General features: G+C 37.5%; 1 protein-coding gene across 1 annotated transcript in view; it reads right to left on the bottom strand.

Moving 5' to 3' along the window:
* RUNDC3B (RUN domain containing 3B) overlaps window positions 1–19549 on the bottom strand; it is a 173006-nt gene that overhangs the window by 11434 nt on the left and 142023 nt on the right. Inside the window, exons 10-11 of the mRNA XM_052638590.1 lie at window positions 14083–14229; window positions 5474–5595 (exon numbers count right to left, since the gene is read on the bottom strand). Coding sequence (XP_052494550.1) covers window positions 5474–5595; window positions 14083–14229 — 269 coding nt within the window. The remainder of the gene's footprint in view (window positions 1–5473; window positions 5596–14082; window positions 14230–19549) is intronic.

Genomic DNA, 19549 nt, shown 5'->3' with positions numbered 1-19549 from the left:
TGCTACTTAAGTGTATCTCCAGGGTAAATTTACTGGATTAGAAAATAAAAGCATATGCAGGATTGTGTCAACTTTACACTAACTTGGAGAAAACTCGAAAGTATTTCTTTCCATTTACTGAGTCTGCTTTTGTATTTCTTAAAAATGGTTATAGCTCTCCTGAGATAGGAAAAAATTTAACAAGAAATATACAATGCCTAAATATTTTATCTTCTCTGCTGTTTAAATAGTTTTTCTTTTTCCATACTAACAGAGTCACTGGTTATTTGTACCACATGCAAAGGCTACTGATTTCTGTATAATTTTAAATCCTGTTATTTTAGAAGACTTTTATTTTTTAAACTTTGCAGTTTATTTCATTTTTGAATTTTGTTTGTTTCTGGCTGTGCTGGGCCTTTGTTGCTGCACACAGGTTTTCTCTAGTTGCAGCGAGCAGGGGGCTACTCTTTGTTACAGAGCCCAGGCTCAAGGAATGCAGGCTTCAGGAGCCTGCAGCATGTGGGCTCACGGGCTTAGTTACTCTGTGGTGTGTGGGATCTTCCTGGACTAGGGATCGAACCCGTGTCCCCTGAAGGTAGATTCTTAACCACAGAGAAGCTCCAAGACTTTTTTTTTAATTGTCTAAATTAGTGTTATTTATCTGTGCTTCCCAGGTTCATGCTATAAACTCTAAAATCCAATTCTCATGTCCCTAGAAGTTTCTTCTTTAAATGCACTGGCTAAACCTCCAGTATAATGTTAAATAGTGGTAGAAACAATGGGTATCTCAGCATTTCCCCATTAAGATGCTGGTTTTAGGACAGATATACACACATATATACATATTCATGTAAGGTAAGTATCACTTAGGTCTTCTGTCTTGAATGTTTATCACACAAGTGTTGAATTCTGCCCAGGGTTTCCTGGCATCTGTGGATGATAAGTCTTTCCTCAGATCTATTAATATAGTACATCATATTAATAGATTTCCTAATACTGAATCAATCTTCTGTTCCTGTTCATGGTGTATCGTTCCTTTATGTGGTGATAGATACTGTTCACTAGTACATTATTTAAAACTTTTATATCATAATCTGTAAGTGGAACTGACCTATCACTTTTTAATTTTTCATACTGTATTTATCAGGTTGTACTTATTCCCTTAATTTTTATTTGCTTTCTTTCCTTTATGATTGAATTATCTGGATCTCTTTTAATTAAAAAATAAGGTTGCTTGATTTATTAAGTAAATATCTTTTCTATTCTGTCTCATTAACTTGTGATTTTATCTTTATTATTTTATTCTTTGTGCTTTTTTATTTACTTTTTGCTTCTTTTTCCAGTTTTAGGGGCTGGGAAAACTCATTTATTTTCTTTCCTTTTTCAGTTCAGTTGCTCAGTCATGTTCGACTCTTTGCAACCCCATGAACCGCAGCATGCCAGGCCACCCTGTCCATCACCAACTGCCAGCGATTACTCAAACTCGTGTTCATTGAGTCAGTGATGCCATCCAACCATCTCATCCTCTGTTGTCCCCTTCTCCTTCTGCCCTCAATCTTTCCCAGCATCAGGGTCTTTTCAAATGAGTCAGCTCTTTGCATCAGGTGGCCAAAGTATTGGAGTTTCAGCTTCAACATCAGTCCTTCCAATGAACACTCAGGACTGATCTCCTTTAGGATGGACTGGTTGGATCTCCTTGTAGTCCAAGGGACTCTCAAGAGTCTTCTCCAACACCACAGTTCAAAAGCATTAATTCTTCGGCGCTCAGCTTTCTTTATAGTCCAACTTTCACATCCATACATGACCACTGGAAAAACCATAGCCTGACTAGATGGACCTTGTTGGAAAAGTAATGTCTCTGCTTTTTAATATGTTGTCTAGGTTGGTCATAGACAAGTAAATCTCACAGTCTGCTATGCTGTCTTCATTGGCATTTTTTAGAAATTCGTAATTTCAACTTATATTTCTCTTTCACCCAAGAGTTGTTCAATAGATGGTTTATTTACCCCCAGGTGAAAGGCCCCTTTAAAGAAAAAAATTATCAAATTCTATGATTCTTTTGCATTTTGATCAGAGTACTACCTGTAATGTATGTACATCCATCAGGGATACTGGCCTGTCATTTTCTTTTCTGTGTGATACCTTTGTCTGGTTGTGGTATCTGGGTGATGCTGATCTCATAGAATAAGTTCAGAAGTGTCCCTTCCTCTGCAGTTTTTTGGAATAGTTTCAGAAGGAGAGGTGGTGACTCTTCTCTAAATGTGGGTAGAATTCACCTGTGAAGCCATGTGGTCCTGGACTTTGGTTTGCTGGATGTTTTTAAATTATTGATTCAATTTTATTACTGGTAATACATCAGTTTGTATTTTCTATTTCTTCCTGGTTCTACCTTGGGAGATTGTATATTGAGGAATCTGTCCACTTTTTTTCTTGCTTATCCATTTTACTAGCTTTTGTAATCTATTATGATCCTTTGCATTTCTGTGGTGTCAGCTGTAACTTCTCCTTTTCCATTTCTGATTTTATGGATTTGGGTCTCATCTTTTTTTCCTTGATGAGTCCAGCTGAAGGTTTATCAGTTTTGTCTATCTTTTCAAAGCAGTACCTGAATTCTTAAAACCAATACAGTATTCTTTAGGGTAATTAGGTTCATAAAGAAACTGAGCGTGAAGGTACAGGGATTGTTCATATACCTCCTACCCCTACACATGCACAGGCTCCCACTATTAGCCTCCCCCACTAGAGTGCACACTTATTACAATGGAGGAACCTACACAAACACACAATCACCACCCAGAGGTCACAGTTTATATTAGGGTTCACTCCTAACACTGACCATCCTATGGGCTGCACAATGTATAAGGACATGTTTCTACCATTTTAGTATCACTGGAGCCATTTCATGGCCCTAAAAACTCTGTATGTGCCACCCACTCCCTCCTCCTCCACTCATTTTCTTTTTTTTTCTTAACAAATTTTACTTTATTATTATTTTGGCCACACCACACAGCATGCAGGATCTTAGTTCCCTGACCAGGGATCGAGCTCCACACTCCCAGCAGTGGAGGAGCAGAGTCTTAATCACTGGACGACTAGGGAAGTCTCACATTTGTTTTAACAGTATAAAAATATTCATTATTAATATCTTATTGATATTAAAATGCCTAAAATTAGAAACTAGATTAAAAGTTTGAACAAATGTATTTTTATATGAAAAATCATCATAAAGAAATCCATAGTATTCACTAGGTTTTTTAAACATATACATACTCTAAAAAATGACAGTTTACTCTTTTCCATCAACATTAGTGCCACTAAGACACTCTAATATGCTACCTTTATTGTCAATATCATCAAAGAAAGATCCGTTTGTATTTAATATACACTGTTTATTAAACTAGTAAAACAGACTAAGGCCCTTCAATAACATGTTAACAACTATCTTAAAAGAAGCAGGAAATTCATTTTATCATAATTTTCCCATTGCCTGAGACTTCTGGTTAACTGAATTTTTACTTTATACTACCAGTAATTTGTTCTTCACAGTCTATGACACTTATTTATTATATATACTTATTCTATCAATTAATATTTAATGACTATCTATAATTCATCAGACTCTAACAATATCCTGGTGAAAATATGGATAAGATACCCCACCCTCATGGGTGGTGAAAGCATTTGTCACCCAGTCATGTCCGACTTTTTTGACCCCATGGACTGTAGCCCGCCAAGCTCCTCTGTCCATGGAATTCTTCAGGCAAGAATACTGGAGTGGGTTACCATACCCTTCTCCAAGGGATCTTCCCAACCCAGGGATCGAACCCAGGGCTCCCACATTGCAGGCGGATTCTTTACTGTCTGAGCCACCAGGAAGCTACCCTTCTAAGCTTACATCTTAGTAGGGAGTTACAGATAAGAATCATAATGTATAACAATACGTATTGTAAAGTGACCAGGATGGGGTGGACCTGGAGACAGGTGGTGAATTAAGGTACAGCAGCCAATGAAAACTACTTTAAAGAGCTGATATTTGTCCAGAGACCTGATGAAGAAGTTGCCATGGAAAGATTTTAAGAAAGGAGCTTCAGAGCAGTGGGCAAAGGAAGTGTAAAGATAGCTGAGGCAGAAACCAGCCTGGAGGGACAGTCTGGAGGTCAGTTTGCTATGGTGTGGAGAACAAACCAAAGAATGGACCGATATGAGGCAGAAGCTGGTAAGGACCAGATCACAAGGAAGCCACGAAAAGCAGTTTGGCTTTGACTCTGAGTAGTACTGAGAGCAGTTACAGAATTTCAAGGTGGGTGGCCAATAGATTCTGATTTATGTTTTTTAATGATTACTGGTCACTAAATGGAGAATGGATTGAGAGGAGGCAGGAATGAGAGAGGAAAGCAGTCCATCCAAGAGGCTTGATTCAGGTGGCCTAGACCACAGCAGTAGTAATGGAGAGGATGAATCAATACCTGCAGCATGCACTGCATGGGAAGCAGACAGAACTTGCTGACAAGCTGACTTGCAGTTAGAGGGCAAACAGCAGCGTCTAGGATAACGCCTGTGGGGGTGTCATTTACTGCAACAAAGACAAGAGAAGAGAGGAGGCACAGAAGAAAACAGTTCCTTTGAAATAAGGCAGGGTCTGTCTTTCCCTAGACCTCACCCATCACCAAGCGTGGAACTGAGACGAGCAGAAGAAAAATATGTGAGCGTCAGATTATTCCAGCACCAGCTACCCAATCCAAAGTGTTAGAGTCACACACCTAGCCTAAACCTGGGGGATGGGTGTGGGAAAGGTAAGAATTTCTAAACAGCTATTCTACTGAAGTTTAAAAGCAAGCAGACTGTGTCTCAGAAACTGAAATGTGATCATACGATTGAAAGTGGCCTCAAAAGTTATGAAACTGGATCAACATGTTGTTCAGGAAGATGCAACTCAATGGAAAGAGGGGTGGTTAGAACACAGCTGAAAGCAGTAACAGGAAAGAAGACTCTTCTATGTTTATTCCCCACGATTTTCAGCATATTCAGAAAATAAAGTACCAAAAGGAACTCAAGAATGAGTAATCAAAAAAAAAAAAGAATGAGTAATCATCAGCTGGATCAAAAACTGCTGAGAAGTTTAACAGGGTAAAAACAGAGGACTGATGTCAACAATATGGCAGCAGTTGATTACCTTCATAAAATGCATTTTGGTAAGTAGCAGAGACTCAAAAGCCAATTTGGAAAAAAAAGAAAGCCAAACTGGGGGGAAAAGCCAATATGGAATGGGTAAAAAAGAACACAGGAAGTGAAGAAATAAAGGTTAACAGCTACAGAATATCTTTTGAGAAGTTTAGCTACAAACACATGAGATAAAAACAAGAGTTGACCCTTTTTAATCATAATGGCAGCTTAATTCCTAGCATGCTTCACAGAAATGTCACTATTATTCTTTAGCAATTAAAATACGTACAGTGCAGGAAAACATAATTTTCGAATAAATTTTTTTTCTTACCTTCACTGATTAAATTTAATGTGTCTTGTTTTCCATCTCCTTCTTGTGACTGACCTGGATCCAGTGAAGTCTGAGAAAGGCTAACCTCAGCTGATAACTGGTCAAGGCTCTGATAACTTTTTCTGTAAGACAAAGGTGAAAGACTACTTTAACTTATTCCCACAATTAAAAAAAAAAACTTCTAGAGATATTCTTTAATGGTTTTCTCCAATTTACTGAATCGCAGGCTCATTTCTCCCCATCTGCCCCCTAAACTTCATCTGTATCATGGTGGCAATAGAAACAGTTGTATCTTTCCCTCCGCCCTCTTTGGAGGTTGTTAAATCCACTAAAACAGGAAAAGAGAAACAACCTGTCAAACAAATTCAGTTCCTTTTGATGATCAAGTTAGTAAAGAAATAGGCACTTCTGGTCATTATCAATTGTCATTATCAATTGTGCATTGATATTGACTGGTCATTATCAATTGTGCAGAAAATCTCAAGTCTCTCAATACACAAATGAAACTGAAACTGACATAACTTTTGTTATGAGGATTGTGTCTCCTAAGCACAATAACTTGGGACTATTACAGATGATTTTTACATAAAAATAACAAATTACTGTTATCAATTCCTGTCACTGAGAAATTTTAAAAATGTTGGGTTGTAAAATACCTGTTTGTGTTAAAACACCTTCAAGATGATTAACCTCCTTCCATCATCTATTGACAACTGTGAGCCCATTTTCTTTTTAATTTATTTATTTTTAATTCAAGGATAATTGCTTTACAGTATTGTGTTGGTTTCTGCCAAACATCAATAGGAATGAGCCCATTTTCTATTAAACAAATTCACTAGAAATAAATTATAACAAATGAAAATTCAGTTATGAATGAAAAGTTAATGAATGTAAATGTTCAAATCTTCCTCATATTTGTTTTGTCAACATAAAACCAACTCAAAGAGATATATGCGGCTATGGTATTACTGACATTTCAGGTATGTGACAAAGCTCAGTATTATTTCTAAATATAAATGATCCAGGAAGAGGAACACATTTTTCAGGTTCAACACTTATTTCCAAAGGTAGTCAAACCCTATCTAATTTCCTAGAAGTGTTATAATAATATTGTAGAAAATATATATAATCTAAGTGACCTATTACATAGCTCTTGAATTGGCAACCCACTCCAGTATTCTTGCCTGGAGAATCCCATGGACAGAGGAGCCTGGTGGGCTACAGTCCACGGGGTCGCAAAGAGTCAGACACAACTGAGCGACTTCACTTCTCTATTCATACACACAAGAGGAGGCTCACAGATTTAACTGGTGTGTGTGTATTAAGTATACAGGGGATATAACTGGCACCTATTTGTTTTTTCCTTTAAGAAATGAGGTGAAGGTGAGGTGACAGAATAGCTTCCTAGCTTACAATGTGAGCACTTTCTCACTTTACAACAGTGATGACTTCAAATGTTGAGAGTATAAAAGTTCTTACTCATAATTTTAAATAGCAAGATAGTCTCTGTAGGAAACTTCAGAGATAATTGTAACAGATAACACAAATACATAACATGTAACAAAAAATAATACCCAGAAAGAAAAACACCAATACAGTATACTAACACATATATATGGAATTTAGAAAGAAGGTAACGATAAATCTGTGTGCAAGACAACAAAAGAGACGCAGATGTATTGAACAGCCTTTTGGACTCTGTGGGAGAGGGCGAGGGCGGGATGATATGGGAAAATGGCACTGAAACATGTAAAATATCATATGTGAAACTAATCGCCAGTCCAGGTTTGATGCATGAGACAGGGTGCTTGGGGCTGGTGCACTGGGATGACCCAGAGGGATGGGATGGGGAGGGACATGGGAGTGGGGTTCAGGATGGGGAACACATGTACACTCATGGCAGATTCAAGTCAATGTATGGCAAAACCAATACGATATTGTAAAGTAAAATAAATAATTAAAAAATGATACCCAATATTTGTATTTATATATATTTATATAGTACTTATCAAATGCTAGGCACTGTTCTACATGTACATATATATTAAGTTCCTTAATGCTCATGGCTACCAGAAGAGGTTGGAATTATTATCATCCCCACTTTACAGAAGAGGACTGGGACACAGGAGATGAGATTTGCACCTGGTTGCTAAGTCACTTCAGTCGTGTCTGACTCTGTGCGACCCCATAGATGGCGGCCCACCAGGCTCCTCCATCCCTGGGATTCTCCAGGCAAGAACACTGGACTGGGTTGCCATTTCCTTCTCCAATGCATGAAAGTGAAAGGTGAAAGTGAAGTCGCTCAGTCGTGTCCGACTCTTAGCGACCCCATGGACTGCAGCCCACCAGGCTCCTCTGTCCATGGGATTTTCCAGGCAGGAGTACTGGAGTGGGTGCCGTCGCCTTCTCCGTTGCACTTGGTAGCCTGGCTCTAACTCTCTCCCAATAATTACTACACTATCTCCTCTCTAGTGTAAAGAGAAAAGACTCGGCTTCCTATTAGAAGCCCTTCTTAAACAGCAGCTCAGTTTGCTAAGACAGATCATGGAAACTATACTGTATTTAATCAAAGCACTGACAATTTCCCTTGATTTCCAGTGAAATTTTATTTCTTTAGCGATAGCAGGAAGCAGGAATGGAAGAATTTAATAAAGGAAGGTATAAATAAGTTTCTTTTCCAAGTTATTTTTCTGTGTCTAACTGGTAGAAGACTTGCCTTTTAAAATGAAGGGCTAAAAAAAAAATTAAAAAAATTAAAAAATAAATAAAAAATAAATAAAATGAAGGGCTTAGGATGTTTCTGATGCTGCTATTTCACTATAGAAAACTTATTCATGTTGATATTATTCAACTAAAAATGTATGAATGGAAATATTTACAAACAACAAAAAACCCAGAATTAAAAAGTCTCTGTGACTAAGGACTGAGAACTTGGTGGCACACATTTACAGGCTCTCCAAGACTGGGTCACCCACTGAGGGAGGAAAGTGCAGGAAGACATCTTATGAGGGGTGTGCTTCCTGTGTGACCTGCTGAAGTACCTTTCAGAGAATCGCACTTCTACATCCAAAGTGACTTCAGGACCTCTCTACCCTTTAGGGGATAATCCTTGAGCTTACAGGCTTTATGTACTTCACCAAAGGCCAATGGAAATAAAAATAGAATTTGGTAGACAATGATATTTTGAAGCAAAAATAAAAATTCCAAGCCAAAACTAAGCACCTTATTCATAAGATATTATGAATAAGCTATGAATATGAATAAGACATTATGAATATCTTATTAGTACTATACAATATCTTCCTTGCATGAACCTATTTCCCAGCATCTGACAGGAATCTAGTTCGGCTGCTTTCAGTAATGACAAAGAATGGCTTTGGTTACCACTTTTTTTTTTTTATCATATTTGCAATGTAACTGGCAACTCCATCTGACAAACATTTTGTTGCCATGGAGTAAACTATCTATTGGAGTTGTGTCTTTAAAAGTCTTATCTTGGAATCCTATACTCACTAAAACCACACTGTAAGATTTAAGGGTATCCCATGGCTAAGTCAGGCTTCCCTAGTGGCCTCAGATGGTAAACTGCTCGCAACCCAGGTTCGATCCCTGGGTTGGGAAGATCCCTAAAGAAGGAAATGGCAACCCATTCCAGTATTCTTGCCTGGAAAATTCCATGGACAGAGGATCCTGGTAGGCTACAGTCCATGGGATCACAAGGAGTCGGACACAACTGAGAGACTTCACTTTCTTTCTTTCTTTTGTAGCTAAGTTGGTAAAGAATCTGCCTGCAATGCAGAAGACCCAGGTTCAATCGCTGGGTTGGGAAGATCCTCTGGAGATGGAAATAGTAACCCTATCTAGTATTCTTGCCTGGAGAATCCTATGGACAGAGGTACCCTGGCAGGGTACAGTCCATGGGGTCGCAAGAGTCGGACATGACTTAGCGACTAAATCACCACCATCACCAGATACACCAAACCAGGTAACAGTCTGTTCCTATTTCTCAGAGTTGAATTTTTTAAACGGCAAGAGCTTAATCAAAATAGGAACCCAGATAGTAAGAGTCATGTGTTGACTATATAAAAGTTCACAGTTTACTCTATGCCATTACATTGTTAAATATAATTTAAAATTGTAGGAACTGTTGTGAGCACTTGAGACATAACAAAATTCACAGCATTCAATTTCTTACTATAGCAACATTTAAAAACCACTCAAATTCAAACTCCTATATATAGAACTGGGTACCAAAATAAAGGCAAATCAAAGGAAACTGAGTGATAAGTCAATTCAATTATAAGTAAATTTTTCTACAATCTTATACTTTATATCAATGCAGACACAATGTTGTGGCTAATCTACATTACCTATTTGCCCATTAGACATCTTGAGGTCAATAATAAGTTACATTATCTGGTAGTCACTGGACAACAGAGAGTGTGATAAACAGAAGAATAAACTATCCACATGTAGAAAACAGAAACAAATACATGCACACAATCTATACACAGAGGCACATCACTGTGCATGGAATCCATTCTTTTTATTCTTGGTTTGATTTCCACAGAAGTATGTTTAAGGAACAAAGTAAGCATTTGTTACAGCAGAACATCTATAAACTTTTAATTTACTAAAAATGGAAGGATGAAAGGGAGCTTAAAAGAGGACAAAATGTGAGTCAGGTCAATACAAAATGTAATTTATAAAAGATTTCTACAATCTCAGTGCTTTAGACACACATGAGAAGGAGAACCTGGAATACACATGAAGTGATTATATCTAATGCACTGGAAATCATTAAGAAAAACAGGCCTAAGGAGTAGATCATAAAGGACATAAAAACCTCATAATTCTTAATAATTCTGTGAATGGCAGCTAAATTGGAAGACAATGATAAATTTAGAAAACTAAAAAAAAGTATAAGTAGAATATATATATATGGTGACGATGGATCTGATCTGGGATGGGAATAATCTAACAAAGTTATGTAACAGGTAATCTAACAAGATGATATACCAGATATTTAACAAGCTCATGTGACCTAGACTTTGCATATAAAGATATATATTAAAACAGAACTTAGTGGAAAGAAAAAAGAATCAGTTGCTCGGTGTGCGTGTTAGGGAGTGTGCCTTATATATTTATTTACTGTTGAGCTTTTACAGTAATGCCTTAAATGCCTGTAAAGCCTTAAATTTTTTTAAAATGATATGCCTATGTTTGAAATAAAAGAAGAGATATAATAAAATCCCACATAACTAACCTTGTCAGTCTAAATAATCTAGAAATAAATTTGAAATGATATGTTTAAAGCTTTATAAACAGTGTAGGAAATGGAAGTAAATTTAAGATCTCTAGTGAAAGGGGTCCTTCCATGACAAGGTGATCACAGTCAAGTTACCCAACGGGTCATTTTACCACAAAATTCATTACATCAAACAACACACTCTCTTTCTTCTAAAACCCAAGTGGGCAAATACATTTACAGAGCCTCTGGAGAAATTAACTACGGACCTTCCATATCCTTAGCGTGAAATTTCAATGACTCATTACAGGGTCAGTTTCTTTCTCCAAATTATTAAGAGAGCTAATATTCCTTGTTAAGGAGGCTCTGGCTACCTCCTTCGCAATTTGCAGTTTCTCACAAATGTTTGTTGGACTTATTTAAGACACTGATAAAATGAAGAGGAAATTGGTGATCGGCTCAGTTCTATAGCTTTGGCCTGTATTATAAATTTGAGGAGAGCCCAAACTGTATCTTGATGAAAAGCTATGATGTGTCTCAAACATGATTTATATACAGTACTACTCTGTTCTGAAAATCCATTTCTACATGAAAAAGTTGGTATTATTAATTTCAAACAACTGGGAATTTGTTGGTCATTTTAAATTTAGATAGGGCTTTAAGAGCTCTCTAAGAAATAGCAGGATATCCGGTGAATGGTACTGTCCAAACATGAAAGATATAAGGCTATATGAGAGTCCAAACAGAAAAGATTATATAGACTATAAATAAATACAGACTTATCAGAAAGGGATTAGGTGCCAGGCAATTTACTGCCTCAGATGACTCTTACAATTCCGTTTAAATAAGCATTACCCCCACTCCATGTACAGAAACAAAAAGCAAGGAGTCATGCTTAGTGTTAAACAGCAAGGAAGCAACAGAAATACGTTCAAATCCTGACTTTAAACTCTAGGTACGGGGATCTCAGCACTGCCCCAAGTGCGTACTTTTGTTCAGGGATATCAGTTTGGCAATAGGGTCACAGAAAAGCAGTGCCAACATCAGAGGTCTGGCGAGATTAAAGACTGATGATGCCAGGAAGGAAAGGGTATCCTTTCTTAACCTAATGGAGAAACCAAGTCAAGAGGGACAAAATCTGGATCCATTCTAAACAGGCAGTTTTGCTGCATTCTTTTCTGAGACTGTAGTTACTCTTGTTGCTATTACAATATTTTGTAGAAGACAGCCACTATTACTACATGCAGAGGTAACCCAGAAATAAATCTTCCACTTGGATGTTCTCACTGGTTCCCCAGTGGGCAGCTCTATGGGTAGGCAGTGGTATGTACATGTCTTTCTGCTAAAATATTTTACCACCCACTATGTAAAGTGACAACATAGATCTTGCAATAAAAAGCACAGTTACTAGGCTTTTGTCAAGATGTAGCATTATTTTTGCAGTTATAAAAGCAGGAGCATCTTATGTTATAGATAAATATACCAAGTATTGCTATAGCCAGTCCAGGTTTGATGCATGATACAGGATGCTTGGGACTGGTGCACTGGGATGACCCAGAGGGATGGTATGGGAAGGGAGGTGGGAAGGGGGTTCAGGATGGGGAACACGTGTACACCTGTGGCGGATTCATGTTGATGTATGGCAAAACCAATACAATATTGTAAAAGTAATTAACCTCCAATTTTATATTTTATATTTTAAATTTATATTTAAAAAAAGAAAAAAACTAAGTTCTCAATTATAAATCAGAAATACAAATAAATATTTTTGCATACATTAAATGTGTCAAAGAAAGATAAAATTATATCCTAGCATAATAAGATATATTGTAGTTATTTATACCTTACATAGGATATAAGGGGAACTAGGTTCCAATTCATGAAAGACCCAGTCAACACCTTGACTCATACTCAGTGTGGTGCAGGAGATGATGAAGACAGTTCTACTGATTCATTTTGTAAATAACTGGCTCCCTATTTATCTCTAACAATCAATGAAACTAACAGGCAAGTAAACATAAAAGCCTCCAGCAATCTTTTTTAAACAACAAAAGGTAAAAATTTATTTTGAGTTCTATCTCTGAAATGAGAAAAATCACAGAGGAAACCAGGCAGAAATTAGGTCTGTGCTAAGACATTCCTTGTAGAAATGCCAGGCCACTAATTACCTAGTGAAAGGTGGCCTCCGAAGCACAAAAAGAAGTATATTGCTCTACCAGTGAAGGGCTTCCCAGGAGGTGCAGTGGTAAAGAACCTGCCTGCCAATGCAGGAGACGCAGGATACGTGGGTTCAATCCCTGGGTTGGGAAGAACCCCTGGAAGAGGAAATGACAACCCACTTCAGTAGTCTTGCCTGGTTAAACCCCATGGACAGAGGAGCTTGGAAGGCTACAGTCCATGGGGTTGCAAAGAGTTGGGCACGACTGAGTATGCATGCACTACCAGTGAAATTTTTAAAAGGGCTCTTAAAAAAAAAAAAAAAGAAAAAAAAACAGAAAAAAAAAAGAGAGAGGGGGATAAAAAAAAAGGAGAGAGAAGAGAGGGAGGAGACAGGGAAACAGATGAAGGAGGGACAAAGGTAAGGGGAGAGAGAACCGAAGGAGATGGAGGGGGAGCAGGGAAAACTATCAGAAAAGTCAGCTGAAGATATGACAATAAAGACACTGAAAACAATTACCATGATGGGAAAGTGACTAAAAGCCAAAAGAAGGTAACACGATTTCCAAGTTCTGAAATGAAGACTACCTGAAGAAAGAGAGCCTAAGATTGTGCAGCTCTCAACAGGGGAAACAGTTTCTAAGTGAAACAGTCCTGAATCCTGGGACAAAGAAAAAGGAAAAGGATCTTGTGGCCATGGGTGGAGTGATTATCTTCAATATCCCCCCAAAATTAGATTTATTGAAAAATGAACAGAACTCTTTCAGACCCACCAAGAACAAGTAAATTTCTTTCTATCCTTTTATGACATGGAATTTTGTGTTCAAGCATGAAAATTAGTTCTAACGTAAAAACAAACACCACAGCTAGAATTCAAATATAGATGGCTCATTAAATACAAGCTCACTGACATAACTGAAGGACTGGCTGAAGATTCAGTAGAGGAGAAGTAGGTAGCTAATGTAATACTACAGAAGCGTTTCTCAATGTCTTTACTTCTTCAGGGTGCCTTGGCTTTGTAACATTACCACATTCACTGCCTTAATATAACCTTACCAAGCCAAAATAGTCTTAAATCCTACTTTTGCTCTGAGCTAATAATGAATTCAGAAAAGTATTAGAAACCAAAGTGGACAGTCATATGTTTCAGTACAACTAAGTTTGTAATTAGTCGGGGAAAAAAAAAAAAAAGTATTACACTTACTCATACCACTGTTTATTGTGTTTTCGGTAAAGCAACGTATCCAAGGCAACAGCATTGACATCCAGAGCTCCTGGGGAAGGCCACTGGTTGGTGAGGTGGGCAGTTAACTCTTGTCTCGATCTTAAATCATTATTCTTTAGCACAGTCCTGTGAATATTAAGATGGTGAGTGCTTTTGTCTTCACTGTTCTGCAATGGCAGAGGAACCTAACGGTATCAATTTAGGCCCCCAAATGCACCTTTTAAAAACGGAATGTTAACAGACTGGGGACAGAACTACAGGAAGACTGATTGGGCTAAGACTGCTCTGTCTCCTGCAGTATGTGTTTCTCATTCTTTCTCTACCTGCTGTAACAAATTGCCACCTGTGAAATTCAGGCTTCCTATCTTTTCCCCAGAGATATTATAACGGACTAAGGGACCCAAGCTGCACTTGACATCTTAACTAAAAATAGTGGTGATATCTTAAAAGTTACAGGTGATCAGATGCCAATAAAAACATAAAAGAGAGTGGAGATTCCATCTGTATGATTATCTAGCTTCAAAATTCACAATGTTGAAGTAATAGTAAACTAAAGAATTAAATAAAAATAAAATATAGAAAAATATAAAATAAAAACTATGAGGTTCCTGTAACTGTTCTTGATAGAAATGACTACCAGTAAATCTTCATGAAAATAATTTCCTCAATGACAACTGCATTGAACCATATACTCTACAGGAAATTTTCTACAGAATGAAGCCACTGTAACAACTCATGGTTTTATTTTCATCTTTTGTAAAGCTATTACTCATTAATACAACTTAGAAAAGAACTAGCTTTCTGCCAATATTTCAATTTCACAAAACTAATTCAACATTTGAACTGTTAGTTCAATTAAAAGCATAATTCTTTTTGCAAAGCTCTAATTCTACCTCTAAAATACCTTAAAATATCACCTAGGCAACCTGCATTCTCAAGCAGGAGTCCAGGACTTTAGTGTCCCAAGGTTCTGAACAATCAGCTCAGAGGCAGGAAGTAAAATGTGCTTTCCACTAACTTTCAGAGACCACAGTCCTGTTGTGGGTGGCAGACAGTCATCAGTGTACTAGCTAGCATGACAATCCTGCACTGAGAAGGCCAACCTGCACAACACCACTGGCTATTAACCATGATTCTAATGGAGTAATCCCACTTTTAAATGTCTCTACAAGCTACAAACAAATATTCTCATTTTACAGAGATCTGATTTTATCTGTGTGCATTTAAAACATTTGTTCCACTATGTCCATAAAGAAACATTATCTGATGTAAACAACAGACTTTCTCCTAAAATTGGAATGCTAGAAATGAAATAGGCAGAGTTCAGTGAGAATGTCTCCCATTAAGATACTACCTTAGGCAAGGTTCAACTATTTCATTTCACTAGGGAAGGAATGAAACATTTTAAAAAGGTACATTTTAAAAAGTACTTTAAAGGTACATTTTTAAAAGGTTCTAGGGTACTTTAACATTAGTTTTTACAAAAACAGTAAAGAGGGATTAGAAAACTTCTAAGACTGACAGAAAAATTGTGTAAAGCAGAAATGGTGGTTAATGGCCAGAGAATCTATTAAAATAAACTATCTTTATTTTGGGCTCTATTACTACATTTTTCTCTTTCACATACTCTTTAGGGTTTCCAGTGGTTTTCACTGGAGAACAGAATCTCGAAGTCATAACTGGCCCACAGGAAATATTCACAGCAGAATACAAGAAAGGCACATAGGCATCTGAGGAAAGGACACTGGCAAAACTCAGTTAATGAAAAGTAAGTGCACCACCTCCACTTCAGAATATTGAGGAAAGTGAAAACTTTTACACCACATAGAATGGAAAAAGGGACTGAATTTTCACAGAACTTTTTACACACTATTTGCCCGTGGATAATTTTTGCCCATTGATGAATTAAATATTGTCTTTTTCTGTGGGAACCTGCCTGTCCTCTGGAACAGGATATAAGAGATTTCAGTGTATTGAACAGGCCTAGTTTTTCATCCATGCCACACCTGGTTCCCACCATCTGTGAGGAATGTGGACAGAGGAAATCCTAGCGCTTGCCCTGCGGCTGTGGAAAGGAAAGCTTCCTGGAGGATCCTGGTATGGGGACCCTTGCTCTTACCACCCCCGTACACTAGGGGGCAGGCAAGTGAACTGGTTAGGTTGAGAACACCACCCCTGAATTCCAAATCTTGACCAGAGTTCTCTTCCGGTGATAAACAGACAAGCAGTTCATTTGTTCTAGCAGCGAGGTCCTGATCAAAATGTACCAGTAGAGAGACATTCCTATTTCCCAACTGTCTGAAGGAGCTCGGCCTGCTGCTAACATTTAAGGTCAATAATTCTACAGAAAGATGCACTAAGAGAAAATTGTTTAATTTACTAAGAGAGTAGAAATAATATATGTATTCCAGCTAATTTTTAACAGCTTTCCTGTAGTATTTACCTCTGAATTGGTGGATAACTAATTTCTCTTTAGATTCTCAGTAGGAATTATTTAGGAATTTGGCCACACCCACACAATTCAGTCTTATCCTCCTCAGCTTTACTGAAGTATAATTGATAATTTAAAATTGTATATTTAAAGTAAACAACTTGATGATTTGATATACAATGTGAAATAATAATCACACTCAAACTAATTAACACATCCAACACCTAACATAGTTAACTTCTTTTTTTGTGATGAGAACACTTAAGATCTACCCTGTTAGAAAATTTCAAGTATACAATAATGTTAACTACAGTCACTTTGTCATGCATTAGATCTCCAGAATTTGTTCATCTTACATAATAGAAACTCTGTACTCCTGAACTTAATCTCCCTAAATCCCTGCCTCTCCAGGCTCTGCTAACAATCATTTCATTCCATTCCACAGTCATTCTGTGAATTTGACTTCTTTGGAGTTCACATATAAGTGGGATCATACAGTTTTTGTCTTTCTGCATCTAGTTTATTTCACTTAGCATAATGTCATCCATGTTGTCATGAATGGTAGGATTTCCTTCATTTTTAAGGCTGCATTATCATCCATTGTATATGTTTGTATATAGACACAGTGTCTTTATATATCACATATTCTTTATCCATTCATCCATGGACACATGGACACTGAAATTACCTCTATCTCTTGGTTACTATTACTAACGCTGAAATTAACATGACAGTGTGCTATCGCTTCAAGAGAAAGGCTTTAATCTCCTAGGCCTTCCCTGAGTTCCAAAGAAGAGATTCAAGCAATTTTGAATTTAGGGAAATGAGGGAATGCAGACACAAAGGAAAAGCAGTCAAGAAACAACAGCTCACATAAACAGAAAATTATAGCGGACTGACAACAGAAATCAAAGATGATACAAACAATTGGGGAGATATATCATGTTCCTGGATTGGGAGAAATGGACACTGTGAAAATGACAATCCTACCAGAAGCAATCCACAGATTCAATGCAATCTCTATCAAATTACCAATGGCATTTTTCACAAAACTAAAACAAAAAAATTTCACAACTTGTATGGAAACACAAAAGACCCCAAAAAGGCAAAGCAATTTTGAAGGAAAAGAATGGAGCTGGAGGAATCAACCTCCTGACTTCAGACTATACTACAAAGCTACAATCACCAAGATAATATAGTACTGGCACAAAAGCAGAAATATAGACCAATGGAACAAGATGGAATGCCCAGAGATAAAATTACACACCGATGGTCACCTTGTCCTTGACAAAGGGGGCAAGAACATACAATGGAGAAAAGACAGTCTCTTCCATAAGTGGCACTGCGAAAACTGACAGCTACTCGTTAAAGAATGAAATTAGAACACTTCCTAATACCACACACAAATATACACTCAAAATGGATTAAAGACCAAATGCTAAGACCAGAAACTATAAAATTCTTAGAGGAAAATACAGGCAGAATGCTTTTTGACAAAAATTACACCAAGATCCTCTATGAGCCACCTTCTAGAGTAATGGAAATAAAAATAAACAAGTGGGACCTAACTAATAAAAAGTTTTTGCACAGCAAAGGAAACTATAAAAAAGGTGAAGACTACCCTCAGAATGGGAGAAAATAACATCAAATAAAACAACTGACAAAAGATTAATCTCCAAAATATACAAGTAGCTCATGCAGCTCAATATCAGAAAAACAAACAATCCAATCAAAAAATGGGCAGAAGACCTAAACAGACATTTCTCCAAAGAAGACATACAGATGGCCAACAGTCACATAGAAAAATGCTCAACATTGCTCATTATTAGAGAAATGAAAATCAAAACTACAATGAGGTATTACATCATACCAGTCAGAATGGCCATCATCAAAAAATCTACAAATAATAAATGCTGGAGAGGGTGTAGAGAAAAGGAAACCCCCTTGCACTGTTGGTGGGAATGTAAATTCATACAGCCACTATATATAACAGAATATTGTTGTTGTTGTTCAGTCACTCAGTTGTGTCCGACTCTTTGTAACCCCTCTGGACTGTAGCCTGCTGGGTTCCTCTGTCCATGGGATTCTCCAGGCAAGAATACTGGAGTGGGTTGCCATTTCCTTCTCCAGTATAACAGTATGGATATTCCTTTAAAAACTAGGAATAAAACTACCATATGACCCAACAATCCTACTATTGGGCATATACTTCGAGAAAACAGTAATTGAAAAAAACATATACCCCAGTGTTCACTGCAGCACTATTTATAATAGCTAGGACATGGAAGAAACCTAGATACCCATCAACAGATGAATAGGTAAAGAAGCTGTGGTACATATATACAACGGAATACTAAGCCATAAAAAGAAATGCATTTGAGTCAGTTCTAGTGAGGTGGATGAACCAAGAGCCTATCAAACAGATAAGTCAGAAAGAAAAAAACAAACTTCTTATATTCACATATATATAGGGAATCTAGAAAGGTGGTACTGATAAGCCTACTTTCAGGGTGCAAGTGGAGACACAGCCACAGAGAAAAGACTTATGGACACAGTGGGGGAAGGAGACGGTGGACCAATTGAGAGTAACATGGACACATGTATGTTACCATATGTAAAGTAGATAGCCAGTGGGAATATGCTGTATAACGCAGGGAGCCTAAATCTGGTGCTCCTTGACAACCTAGAGGGATGAGATGAGGTGGGAGGTGGGAGGGAGGTTCAAGAATGTTGCTGTATGGCAGAAACCAACACAATATTGTAAAGTAATTATCTTCCAATTAAAGATAAAACACTAAAAAAAAAATAGCTCAGTGATAACAGAGTCTTAATTCCTCCTCAAGGGATATACCTAACAACCTGACACATATTTTTGAGTTGTTCTGTAGGAACTAAGACCCCCACCCAGGTGGGGGATGGGGATGACATACTAGGTACAAGCACTGGACCTCAGACTGGCTGAAAGGTCGATGATTAAGATTCCTGAAATACCATCCTGTTACATTACCACTAACC

This window comes from Budorcas taxicolor, chromosome 4, assembly GCF_023091745.1.
Source record: "Budorcas taxicolor isolate Tak-1 chromosome 4, Takin1.1, whole genome shotgun sequence".
Classification (NCBI taxonomy): domain Eukaryota; kingdom Metazoa; phylum Chordata; class Mammalia; order Artiodactyla; family Bovidae; genus Budorcas; species Budorcas taxicolor.
Note: the sequence above shows the minus strand (reverse complement) of the source record. Positions and strands in the feature narration are given on the sequence as shown.